We start from the raw sequence: 12,730 nt of genomic DNA on the forward strand, positions 1-12,730 counted from the left end.
AAAAAGTATTTATGTCATCGTGTAAAGTTGATGAGTTCATTTCACTATAAATCAGGAGCCAGTGCAGTTTGAGAGTAGACGTTTTTGCCTAGCCATAGAAGCTTGGTGTTTAATATAGCAGTGGAGTATGAGGGTTATTTGTTTACTTATTGAGGGCCAAGATTGATTTTTAGCGGGTTTAGTTGACTAAGCAGATGTAGGTGTTGACCATGAGAGAGCGGTGCCTAACTTGGTACATCAGGGTTTTGTCGGATCTGCACTGGAGTTGACTGATTCCATCACACATGAACAGAATCCAAGTTAGGAGATCATTTCAGGAAGTGAAAACACTTTATGTTAGTAAGTGTAGAATCAAGTGGCCACAATCACTTTCACATACAAATGAGGCAGTTGTACTAAATTGCAAAATACTTAGAAATGTTTGAAATTTCATTTTAAAATGTGAATTTAATGGTTGTAAGCATTTGATTCTCTTATTTTTTTTTTAAGTTTATTTATTTTGAGAGAGAGTGGGGGAGGGGCAGAGAGAGTGGGAGAGAGAATTCCAAGTAGGCTCCTTGCTGTGTCCGCGTAAAGCCCAAAGCGGGGCTTAGTCTCATGAACCATGAGATCGTGACCTGAGCCAAAATCAAGAGTTGGGTACTTAACTAACTGAGCCACCCTGGTTCCCTATCCTTTTATTTTCTTAAGACTTTTTCTTTTTGCTTTTTTATTGTGTACATTGTTATCTTTGCATAATTAAAATGTTTTCACGTTATCTTACTAGGTCGGTGGTCCTGATGCCTTGGAGTATGTGCCTGGTCAGGATATCTTGGACATCTGGTTCGATAGTGGAACTTCATGGTCTTGTGTTCTTCCAGGTAATTTTAAACAGTAGATTATATACCAGTCAAGCAGTTTTGAAAATACATAAAAGTTACTCAGAAGAAATCTATAATCTGGGAGTATTTTTTTTTATTTGGGAGAAAATCTCCTGCCATGATACGATTTTAGATCTGGAAGGGCTCTTGGAGATCATTTAATCCAATGATGTCTAAATTTGTTTGTTTTTCCAAATGAAATTTTATATAGACCCACAATACACAAGGTAGATAAAAACGGACGTTTCTTCCTCCTCTCAACCAGCTCTTCTTGACACACTTAGCAACCCAAGGCATTAGCTCTGTCACATTTAGAAGTCATTGAAACGGTCTGACTCCCATCCTTTTTCAGAAGAGGAAATGAGATTAGATTAGAGCCAAATTAGGTGATGGTTACATAGTTTAGTTAGTCTCAGACCAGAAATCAGGTACCCTGATCTCTGGTTCTTATTTTTCTTATACGACCTTGTCATTTCACAGCTCTTCCCCCCTCCACACAGGCAGCTGACTAATGTTACACTCACTCACAGGGCACACTGTGAGAAGGGAGAGACCTGGTGGGCAGTAGCAGGGAGAAGTAGGAGAAGGCACACATTGGAGGTTGTGTGTAGCAGCTTAAGAGGATATCCTTAAGCACACCAGGCGAACACCAGAGGGAAAACAAAGAGCAAAGCCCATCATCTCCGTGAGGTTAAAGACAGGAACGAGGATGAATCAGATGCTTCTTCACATTGCTGCTAAACGCCACCCTGGGCCCAAGAGATCTTGCTTTCTGGAGCGAGAGAATGTGGGAAAGTAACTTATCTTTGCAGCTGGCCATTATTACGGGATTGAGAGGGATTGTCCCCAAGTGTGACTTGACATATCCTTTTGGTACTGGGCCTCACTATTGAGAGGACATATATCTGATTCCTGGTAGGTAAATATGATCATTTGTCCCCTTCTAGTAGCCTAGGAAATTAATCCATGTAAATTCATGTTTCCTCTATATTACAGCTAAAATACAAATAGTAATTCATAATGACTAGTATAAATTACATATTAATAAAATCTTTTACAGTTTTTAATAATTTTCAGAATTACTATTTCATAAGTTTCTCCCACCACACCTAAGAGAAAATACTGCAAGTTCAATTACTTTGTTTCCCTCAATTATACTGAAAATATAGGCAAGGACCACTACATGAGGTAGGTAGAAGTAGTGTTATAAATAGGAAGAAGAGTTCCGTATCTCCTACCACATTGGGGCAGCATCGTGAATTTCAGCAAAAGTGTGCCATGTGCAAAATCATTTATATGATATATTTCAAAGTTCATTAACTTTTTTGGCCTTGGTATGAATGGCTGCTTCGAGCGTTGTTGCAGTTTAATTTCAGAAGTGGTTTCACGTTACTCCACACAGCAAGGTCGTGTTCTACTTAGAGACCTTGTGAAACTGCATGAAAGCTCGTTAAAACCCGTCTGTGCTGTGCTGCCAGTGGTGCTGGTAATAGTCACGTTCCTTCTAGTTGATGATGTTTTTAACTAAATACTTGGGAAAGAAATAGTTTATTAAATGAAGTTAGTGGTAGAATTACACCTAAGCAGTAGGTGTCATATTTAGATAATTAATTCGAAGAAAGAGAACTGATTTGTCATTTAAACTTGTATGTTGCCTGCATAGAGGCCGCCAGAACTTAAATAAGCTACCTTCACAGATAAATGCACAAGACTAATTTTAGACTGTAATTTCTCCTTTTTCACTGAGCTGTCATATTCCTCCTCCTCTTCCTCTAAATCAGTCAAACATGGTGTGAGGTTAGTCAAAGAATTAGATTAATTGGCTTATATTTTATCCTATTTACCTCTGAGCTTTTATTCTTTTTTGATAAGAAAATTTTCAAAAGACAGGGAGAAAGAATGAAGTGGGAAAGAGCCAAGATAATAGTGAATTCACGGTTTGAGAATCCATAAAACAAACTTTCCTTAAAAGAGAGAAAGAACAAGAGGGAGAAGTCTTTTTCAAGAAGGGTATTTTACTTTCCATTCTCAAATGCTTACATTAATTCTAATAAATGATTCAACGTCTGCGTATTTCCCTCAGAGTACGTTACTGCAAACTAAAATCAACTTACTTTTGAGTTTAATTGAGCTACTTAGTCTTCATCAGTACCTGTTGATATTCAACAAGATGAATTTGGTGATTATGGCATACATGACTGGTTTTACTTTTCGTTGACACGTTTTACAACAGTGAAAGATTTGGCTTAAGAATTTGAACACCAGGTCAGGTACCTCTTTGATTGTGAGTTCAAGGTCAATAGTACTTAAACTGAAACTCGAACGCTTTCTGAAAGGGAATGGCGTTTTTTTGTTTTTTTTTTTTTTAATTTTTTTTTTTTTTAACGTTTATTTATTTTTGAGACAGAGAGAGACAGAGCATGAACAGGGGAGGGTCAGAGACAGAGGGAGACACAGAATCTGAAACAGGCTCCAGGCTCTGAGCGGTCAGCACAAAGCCCGACGCGGGGCTCGAACTCACGGACTGTGAGATCGTGACCTGAGCCGAAGTCGGCCGCCTAACCGACTGAGCCACCCAGGCGCCCCGGGAATGGCGTTTTTAAGTGAATCATTTCTAAAACATTCTTTAAACATTTACCGAAGGCATTAATTTTTGCAGTGATTTAAAAATAATGTTTTCAAAAATTTTAAGTAAATTCTATTTTTTAGAACAGTTTTAGCAGAAATTACAGAGATCCCATACACTGTGCCTCCATTTCCCCATAGGCTCCCTGCCTTCAACTCACACTGCGGTGGTGTATTTGTTACTATTGATGGACCTACATTGACAAATCATGATCACGCACAGTCCATAGTTAGGATTCACTCTCGGTGTTGTGCACTCTGTGGGTTTTGGCAAATGTGTAACAACACGTATCCACCATTGTAGTATCACACAGAACAGTTTTACTAAATTTTACTAAATTTTACTAAAATTTTACTAAAAATTTGCTCCACCTGTTCATCCCTTCTTCCCAGCTGACCCTGGCAACCACTGATCTTTGTACTCTCCATAGTTTTGCCTTTCCAGAATGTCATATAGTTGGAGTCACACAGTATGTAGCTTTTCGGATTGGCTTCTTTTACTTAACATGTATCCATGGTCCCTTCGTGTCTTTTCCTGGCTTGATAGCTCATTTCTTTGTAGTGCTAAGTAACGTTCCCTCGTCTGCATGTGCCGTAACTTATTTATCTTCACCTATCAAGGAATTAGTGTTTTAAAATACTTATTCTTGGGGCGCCTGGGTGGCGCAGTCGGTTAAGCGTCCGACTTCAGCCAGGTCACGATCTCGCGGTCCGTGAGTTCGAGCCCCGCGTCAGGCTCTGGGCTGATGGCTCGGAGCCTGGAGCCTGTTTCCGATTCTGTGTCTCCCTCTCTCTCTGCCCCTCCCCCGTTCATGCTCTGTCTCTCTCTGTCCCAAAAATAAATAAAAAACGTTGAAAAAAAAATTTTTTTAAAAAAATAAAAAAATAAATAAATAAAATACTTATTCTGCTTCATTTGTTTGTTTTTTTTTAACAAATAAAGAGAAATAAATAGAAAAAAGATCACTTTTTGAAAGAGAAACTATTATTTACAGTTTAGATTTATAAAGCCTTTTTTAAAGGATTACCCTATTAAGAACATAGATGATAGTTTACAAATAGCCTAATTTTTAAAATTAATAATTATATCCTAACATTTTTGACAAATTACTCTTAAATTATTTTACGTTGGTTAAGCAGTAGTTGTGACAAATATGTTTTGTGCTAGTTTATAACTTGCCTTCTTAAATACAATATAATCTTGCTCAAACTTTGTCAGTTCAGCTAAGTTAAACAAATTTAGTAATGAAATTATAGATTACTCAATTTTTTGGCTGATTTTGCTTTGAGAGATTTTTTTTAACGCTGTAATTAGTTTATTCTTTATTTACTACCATGCCTAAATCATGATCTTAGAGGTACTGAATAGTTTATGATTTTTATAATTTTCCTAAGAAAGAAAGTTACTGTAATAGAAATATTAGCCTTTTGCCACATGGTTGATTGCGACTTTTCCTGGAATATTACAACACCCAGGTTTATTTCTAGTTTTTTCTTTTATTAGAAGGTCTATTGAGGGAAGAAAAAGAGGAAAGAAGATTAAAAAATAGGCAGAAAAAGTTGGCACCATTGCTCCCTCTTATGCACTGCTGTTGGAATGTAATGTGGCACAGGTGGACTGGAAAGGATTTTTGCATTATGCCTCAGAAGCTTTGGAGTGGTTTTCTGTCGTTTGACCAAAAAGTTCTATTTATGGGCATCTCTCCTGTCCAAGTGGTCAGATGTGGGGCTCCTGGGTGCCTCAGTTATTTAAGTGTCTGGCTCTTGGTTTCAGCTCAGGTCATGAGCTCACGCACTGCTCACTCACTGCAGTTTGTCAGTTCGAGCCCCGCATCGGGCTCTGTGCTGACAATGCTGAGTCTGCTTGGGATTCTCTCCCTCTCCCCCTCCCCTGCTCACACACCTGCACTCTCTCAAGTGATCAAATCTGGATGAAGAACTGTGTGTGAGGATATTCATTACAGTGTTCTTTCTTTCTTTCTTTCTTTTTTTACAATGCTATTTTAATAGTACGTGATTTGGCACAGTAATTCATTGTCTATGTGTAGAAAAATTACTAAAGCAATATGGTATACATTCATACATCAGAATCATATGCAGCCATTAAGTAATGTTTTTGAAAAATAATTGAGGGTATGGGTATTATCTAAGGGCATGCTAAATTTGAAAAAGTACAGAATACAAAATAAAAGGATATAGGCAAAGATCGTGATTTGCTAACAACTCATGGAAATGTTGAGCACAGACAAAAGACTGGAAAGAGATGCGCTGTAATGAAATGGTTATCTCTAGGTAGTGGGATATAGGTGATTTTATTTTGTTTTAACTTCCCAGTGTTTTACCGATTTCTTAAAGTGAGAATGTACATTTGCTAGGAAAAACAACCATTACTAAAAATAAACTTACTAAAATAGGGAATAGTCCCAATAATTCATCATATGTGGTTGTAGCTGTACAGTAATTCCAGAGTATTCCAGCACCTTAGTTTGACAGATCTTCCTATTTCTTACCGTTTAAGACTGAGCTTATCTTTGTTTCTAAAGTTCCTACAAGCTTTATTTTTTTCATTTCTTGTCCAGAGCTCTGCTACGCCCAAACACCCCACTACCCCGTCCATCTTTTTCCACTGGTTTCGTACACCACCTTGAAAGGCTCTGGCTTGCAGAAGTTTTCTGGGGTTACACTTCCTCTTCTAGGATGGTATTTTGCTTCCTTCCCAGTTCCAGCAATTCAGTATCTATATGAGAATGGAAAAGGCATTGAGACTTGACCCCTGCCGAGTATGAGCTGTTTTGTTGTGCTGTGATTAGTAGGCTGATGTCCTCCTATTTTATTAGAGCGTTGCAACGTATATTTCTAAGACAGAATCAGAGACCACGGATTTTTAAAATAGTTTAGGATAACGATACTTTCACAAGTATTCTTGTATGTAAAAATGACTTGAAAAAATACACCTTTCTTAATTTTCCATCAGGAAATGTCAGTGCCCTTTGTGATAAATCTTTGTAATAATTAACGTTGACTGATAATGTGCTGTGTACACAGCATGTCCTATTGCTTCTTTAATCTCTCTTACAGCCTCGTAAGGTAAATACATTTTGGTGTTGTCCTCATCTTAGTAAAGACCTGGGCACGTGGGAAGGTTAAGCTCTGACCCCACACCTGGTGCGTCCCACACACGGGACTGGGACTCCGGCAGCCTCGGTGCCGCCCCCGAGCAGTCAGATTGCTGGTGTCCTGACGACTGTAAGTCTTTGGGCAGCAGCCAGCTTTTTAAACTTTTAGGGCAAAGGTTCTAGAGATTATTTAAACCCCTTGTTTGAGAGGTGTGTTAATCAAGGCTCAGAAGCGGTGTTGGCAGTAAGGTGACAGAACTTCGGTTTGATGCCCGGTTACTGTCAGTGATTGTTTCACCAGCCCCTGAGCAGGCGGCTTTCAGGGAGGAAGAGGATTTGGTGATTCTTTCTGCTCGCTCCTTCCTTCCTTCAGGAAGAGATTTCCACTAGCATTCTGTTATCAATCATCTCCTTGATTACTGCCACATCCCCAAAGTGGTCGGCAGTAGGAGGTTAACGTCTTGGGTGGAAGAGGATTTGAGTGCCGGCTTCTATAAAAGTTGAGAGTTACAGGGGCGCCTGGGTGGCTCAGTAGGTTAAGCAGCCGACTTCAGCTCAGGTCGCGATCTCACAGCTTGAAGGCTCATGAGTTCAAGCCCCACGTCGGGGTCTGTGCCGACAGCTCGGAGCCTGGATTCTGTGTCTCCCTCTCTCTCTGCCCCTCCCCTGCTCACGCTCTGTCTCTGTCTCTTTCTCTCTCAAAAATAAACAAACGTTAAAAAAAGATTAGAAAAAGAAGGTTAGGGTTACAAATGGCTACAAGTCAGTAGAGGGAGAAGAAAAGTAGGTTGTAGGTGTAGCATTGTAGATGTTGAGGCTAAAACACTTTGTTCTTGCTGCGTATGCATTTGTCTTCTTACCCTCTTAGACTTTCCTAGCTGCGTAGACTAGGCTGAAGTGCAGTTTTGCCATGACAACAAGCAGCACAATTATTTGTTACTTAACATAAAGTTCACCCCCTAACTGTCGGCTCCAAGAAGACAGGATGCCAGACTTCTTTGCATTTTCTGCCCCAGGACCTAGTACAGTGCCTGTCAGGTGATAAGTGCTCAGAAATGTTGAATGAATGGAACTGGCTTGATTTAATTATTTTAATTTTGTCTCCCACCTCTCCCCAGACCCGCATTGTCACATAAGGATTATAACCCTGAATCCTGAATATTAGGGCATAAGGACCGATCTTCATTTCACAAATAGAAGGGGCTTTTAAAGTTGTGAGTTTAGATTTAAAATATGGGAATAATCTTTCCCAAAGACCTCATGTTCTTTTTTTTATTTTTTATTTTTTATTTTTTTGTTAAAAAAAATTTTTTTTAACATTTATTTGTTATTGAGAAACAGAGAGCAGAGCCCGAGCAGGGGAGGGGCAGAGAGAGGGAGACACAGAATCTGAAGCAGGCTCCAGGCTCTGAGCTGTCAGCACAGAGCCCAACGTGGGGCTTGAACCTACAAACTGCAAGACCATGACCCGAGCTGAAGTCTCGGCTCAACCGACCGAGCCACCAGGCGCCCCTCATATTCTTTAAAAAATAAATAAATAAATAAATAACATTTTATTCTGAAAAGTCACAGAGCAGTGTAAGGGAAGTAGCATCTCCCCTTCATCTAGATTTTCCAAAGTTAGCATTTTACTGTGTTTGCTTTATATATTTTTTCCCTATGGCTATGTATATACAGTTTTTCCTGTACCATTTAAGGGTAAGTTGCAGACTTGATGCTGTTTTATCCCTAAATTTTTCGGTGTACGTTTTCTAAAAACATGGACAGTCTCTTATATCACCAATATGAGTATCAAACTCAGGAAATGACCCTGATTCCATCCTGTCACCATCGTGTCACCTATCTACAGACCTTATTCACATTTCACCCAGTGACGCCCTTTCTCGGGAAGGAGGGAAAATAAGTGTCCTGGGGTCTAAGACCATACGTGGCGTGGGTGTCACGTCGCTTTAGTCTTCCTTTGATCTTGCCTTTCATGCCCTTGATGTGCATGCATGTCCAGGTTATTTTGTCGATGGCCCCTCATGTTGAGTTTGTGTCATGCGTTCTCATGATGTGGTTTAGACTGTGCGTTTTGGGCAGGAATATCACGGAAGAGACACTGTGTCCTTTTCGACCTCGTAACAGAAGTCACACAGTGACTGACCAGTGACGTTGAACTTGGGTCACTTGGAAGTGGTGTCTGCTTGTTTTTCTCCACTACGGTCACTTCTTACCCCCATGTCGCCAGAGGGATTGTTACGTTAGGAAGTGTCTTGTCGGGAGACACTTGACAACTATGCAGATACCCTGTGTTCTCACCAAATTTTCACCCTGATGAGTCTTGACTGAAATGATTGTTACTTACGATGTTTGCCAAATGGTCTTTTATCTTAGATTGTTAACTCCTGAATTAACTGGTTAACTGTTGAATGCTGAAGTAGCCCTGAAGCTTGCTTGTGTGTATGTCCTAACAAATTTGAGACTAAGTTGTTCATAGAGCATTTTTTCTCCTTTTTTTATTTTTTATTTAAAAAACATTTTTTTTTAAACATTTATTTATTATTGAGAGGCAGAGAGACACAGAGCGTGAGCAGGGTAGGGGTAGAGAGAGGGGGAGACATAGAATCCTAAGCAGGCTCCAGGCTCCGAGCTGTCAGCACAGAGCACGACGCGGGGCTCGAACTCACAAACCGCAAGATCATGACCTGAGCCGAAGTCATTGGCCCAACCAACTGAGCCACCCAGGGGCCCCACATTTTTTCTCCTTTTACTACATCTTCTTTTAAAAGACTTTATTTTTTTTTAAAGAACCATTTTAGGTTTACAGCAAAATTAGGAAGAGGGGAGCCTGGGTGGCTCAGTCAGTTAAGTGTCCAACTTCAGCTCCGGTCATGATCTCACAGTCCGTGAGTTCAAGCCCTACACTGGGCTCCGTACTGACAGTGCAGAGCCCACTTTGGATCCTCTGCCTCCCTTTCTCTCTGCCCCTCCCCAGCGCATATTCTCATTCTCTCTCTCTCTCTCTCTCTCTCTCTCTGTCTCTCCCTCCCTGTCTCTCTCAAAAATAATAAACACTCAAGGGCATCTGGGTGGCTCAGTCAGTTAAATGACCTACTCTTGGTTTCGCCTCAAGTCATGATCTCACGGCTCGTGAGTTTAAGCCCCATGTTGGGATGTGTGCTGACAGTGTGGAGCCTGCTTGGGAGTCTCTCTCTCTCCCTCTCTCTCTGTTCCTCCCCTGTTTGCATGCTCTCTCTCTCTCAAAATAAATATTTAAAAAATTAAGAAGAAGGTGTAGAGATTTTCCATATACCTCCTGCCCCCACAAATGCATAGCCTCTCTTATTATCAGTACCCTCCACCAGAGTGGGACATTTGTTACAGTAGCTGAGCCTACAGCGTCACATCATGACCACCCAAAGTCCGTAGTTTACGTTATGGTCCACTGTTGGTGTTGTACATATTCTAGGTTTGGACAAAGGTATAATGGACACATATCCATCATTATAGTATCGCATAGAGTATTTTCACTGCCCTAAAAATCCTCTGTGCTCTGCCATTCATCCCTCCTACCCCAACCCCTCATCGCTCACCCCAACCCCTGCTTCACATGGCTTTTTAATAGTTGGTCCATCTTTGACTGGGTCATTGTCAAATTAGAAGTTTATAACTTGCCCTTTTTAAAAGATTCTTTTTTCTGATTTGTTTAATTTCTTGGTTAAATGTACTCCAGTGCCAGATTGTCTAGATTCAGAATCCCTCTCTACCGCTTACTGTCCCATAAATTTGGACAAGTTCTAAAACATCTCAGTGCTTCACCTTCCTCATCTGTGAAATGGGATGATGATAATACCTACCTTATAGAGTTACTGTGAGAATCAAATGAATTAACATAAAGCTAGATGCTCATTTTCATAGGAGACAACTGGAAATATTGATACCGGTAATTATTAATCAGTCACTATCTTTTAATTTTTTAAATCTTTATTTATTATTTTTGAGAGAGAAAGAAGAGACTGAGTGGGGGAGGAGCTGAGAGAAAGGGGGCCAGAGGGTCTGAAGCAGCTCTGCACTGACACCAGAGGGCCCGATGTGGGGCTCGAACCCACAAACTGCAAGGTCATGACCTGAGCCGAAGTTAGAGGTGCAACTGACTGAGCCACACAGGCGTCCCAATCAGTCCCTAATTTAGGTAGTGCTTTAGTTACTTCTAGTTTGGGAGATCATACTCCAACATTTATTCTGTTTCTCTTGATTAATAAATGGGCAGCGAGAGGGTAATAGCTCCAGTGACTGGTAGCATGATGCATGAAATAAATGACGTGATTGCTTTTATTATTTTAACACTTTGATGCATATTTATTTTCATTTTCCCATTTTAATTAACTTAAATTTCTCTGTTCTTTAATATCTATTTTGAGGTACTGACCAAAGAGCAGATTTGTACTTGGAAGGAAAAGACCAGCTTGGTGGTTGGTTTCAGTCTTCTTTATTAACAAGTGTGGCAACAAGGAAAAAAGCGCCTTTTAAGTAAGTGTTCAAGCTGAGCTAAAGGTGTCCTCACGCCGTGAGGACCTGTGCGGCGCCCTGGCCGGTGCCAAGCCCCGTGCCGAGCAGTTATCCCGGCAGAACTCGCCGTGTTGCGCTTCGCAGATGCTGCGTTTTTTTTTTTACAAATTGAAGGCTCAGGACCTCAGTGGAGGAAGTGCCTGCAGACGTGGTGGCAACGGCAGGAGAAGCAGAGTCACAAGTGGGGCCTGGAGACGGGACCGGATCGTGCAGTCTCGTGACACAGCTTTCACAGTGAGGAGCCACTTCTTACGGACGAACAAAGAAGGTGGTTTCTTGAGATGGAATCTACTCGTGGCCAAGAGGCTGTGCAGATGGTTGGAAAGGACAGTGGAGGCTTTGGAGTATCACATGAATTTAGTTGTAAAGCAGTGGCAGGGTTTGAGGGCCTTGGCTCAGTTTTGAAAGGAGTTGTTCTCTGGGTAAAACGGTGTAAGACAGCATTGCGTGCCCAGAGAAGTGGTGTGTGAAAGGCAGGGTCGGGCAGTGTGCCCGACTTCGCTGTTGTCTTTAAGAAATTGCCACGGCCACCCTCGCTGTCAGCGACCTCCACCTTGACCTGTCAGCAGCCATCAGCATCGAGGCAAGACCCTCCCCCCGGCAAGAACATTGCAGTTTGCTAACAGCTCAGGTGATAGTTAGCATTTTTTAGCAATAAAGTATCTTTTACTTAAGACATGTACCTAGTTTTTTTTTTAGACATAATGCTTTTGCACACTTCATAGAATACAGTAGTGGAGACATAACTTTTATATGCACTTGATCGCAGTGGTCTGGAGCCAAACCTGCAATATGTCCGAGTTATGCCTGGATATGATAAAGCACCTCCTTTATTAGCTTAGTCTCTTATTTCATGAGAAATGAGTTTGAAGTTAAAAAAAAAAAAAACAGCAATACAGAGAAGTCTTGTCACTGACACAGACTGTAATTCCCACAAGAGGTAAAGTCAGCATCGACTGGAGGAGTGGGGAAATCCCCGAAGAGCTAGATCTTGAAACATGGGAAGACTTGACGTGGAGGATGGCACTCTGCGATGCTTGAAGACGGCCTGAGGTCACATCTCCTTGTGTCTGTAATGTCCACAAGTGGCTAATTAACTGAAACATTCTTGTTCTGTTAAATTAGGTATTAAGTTACAGATAATTGGTTTTCCTTTTTCAAGTGTGTGGATAGAGAATCAGAAAAATTTTTGAATAGCTTAAGATTTTTACTATCTTACAACGAAAACCCCTCCCAGAACAATTTACACGTGTAGGTTTCTTGTATAACCTGCTTTTATTTGATTGATTGATTAAAGATTGTAGTATTTTTTTTTTTTTTTTTGAGTAATTTCTACCCCCAACACGGGACTTGAACCTACAACCCTGAGATCGAGTTGCATGCTCCACTGACTGAGCCGGCCAGACACTACTATAACCTGCTGTTAGAAGCCAGTAGAACAGCAGATGTAGTTTTCTCACATTGTCTTTTTGAAAATATTTTGAGGCGATAATCTGTTCTTTTTAAGACATAACAATACATAATAATAAGACATTTTTCCTGGTTAGTTTTAATGACCAAAATGAAAACATCATAGAT

At 40.6% G+C, this 12,730-nt stretch overlaps 1 protein-coding gene across 1 annotated transcript in view; it reads left to right on the forward strand.

Annotated features, from left to right (window-relative positions):
• IARS2 (isoleucyl-tRNA synthetase 2, mitochondrial) overlaps nucleotides 1–12,730 on the forward strand; it is a 66,361-nt gene that overhangs the window by 43,979 nt on the left and 9,652 nt on the right. The window contains exons 14-15 of the mRNA XM_042975510.1: nucleotides 767–860; nucleotides 11,005–11,113. Of these exons, the coding sequence (XP_042831444.1) occupies nucleotides 767–860; nucleotides 11,005–11,113 (203 nt within the window). The remainder of the gene's footprint in view (nucleotides 1–766; nucleotides 861–11,004; nucleotides 11,114–12,730) is intronic.

The sequence above is a fragment of the Panthera tigris genome, chromosome F3 (genome assembly GCF_018350195.1).
Source record: "Panthera tigris isolate Pti1 chromosome F3, P.tigris_Pti1_mat1.1, whole genome shotgun sequence".
In the NCBI taxonomy this organism is placed as follows: domain Eukaryota; kingdom Metazoa; phylum Chordata; class Mammalia; order Carnivora; family Felidae; genus Panthera; species Panthera tigris.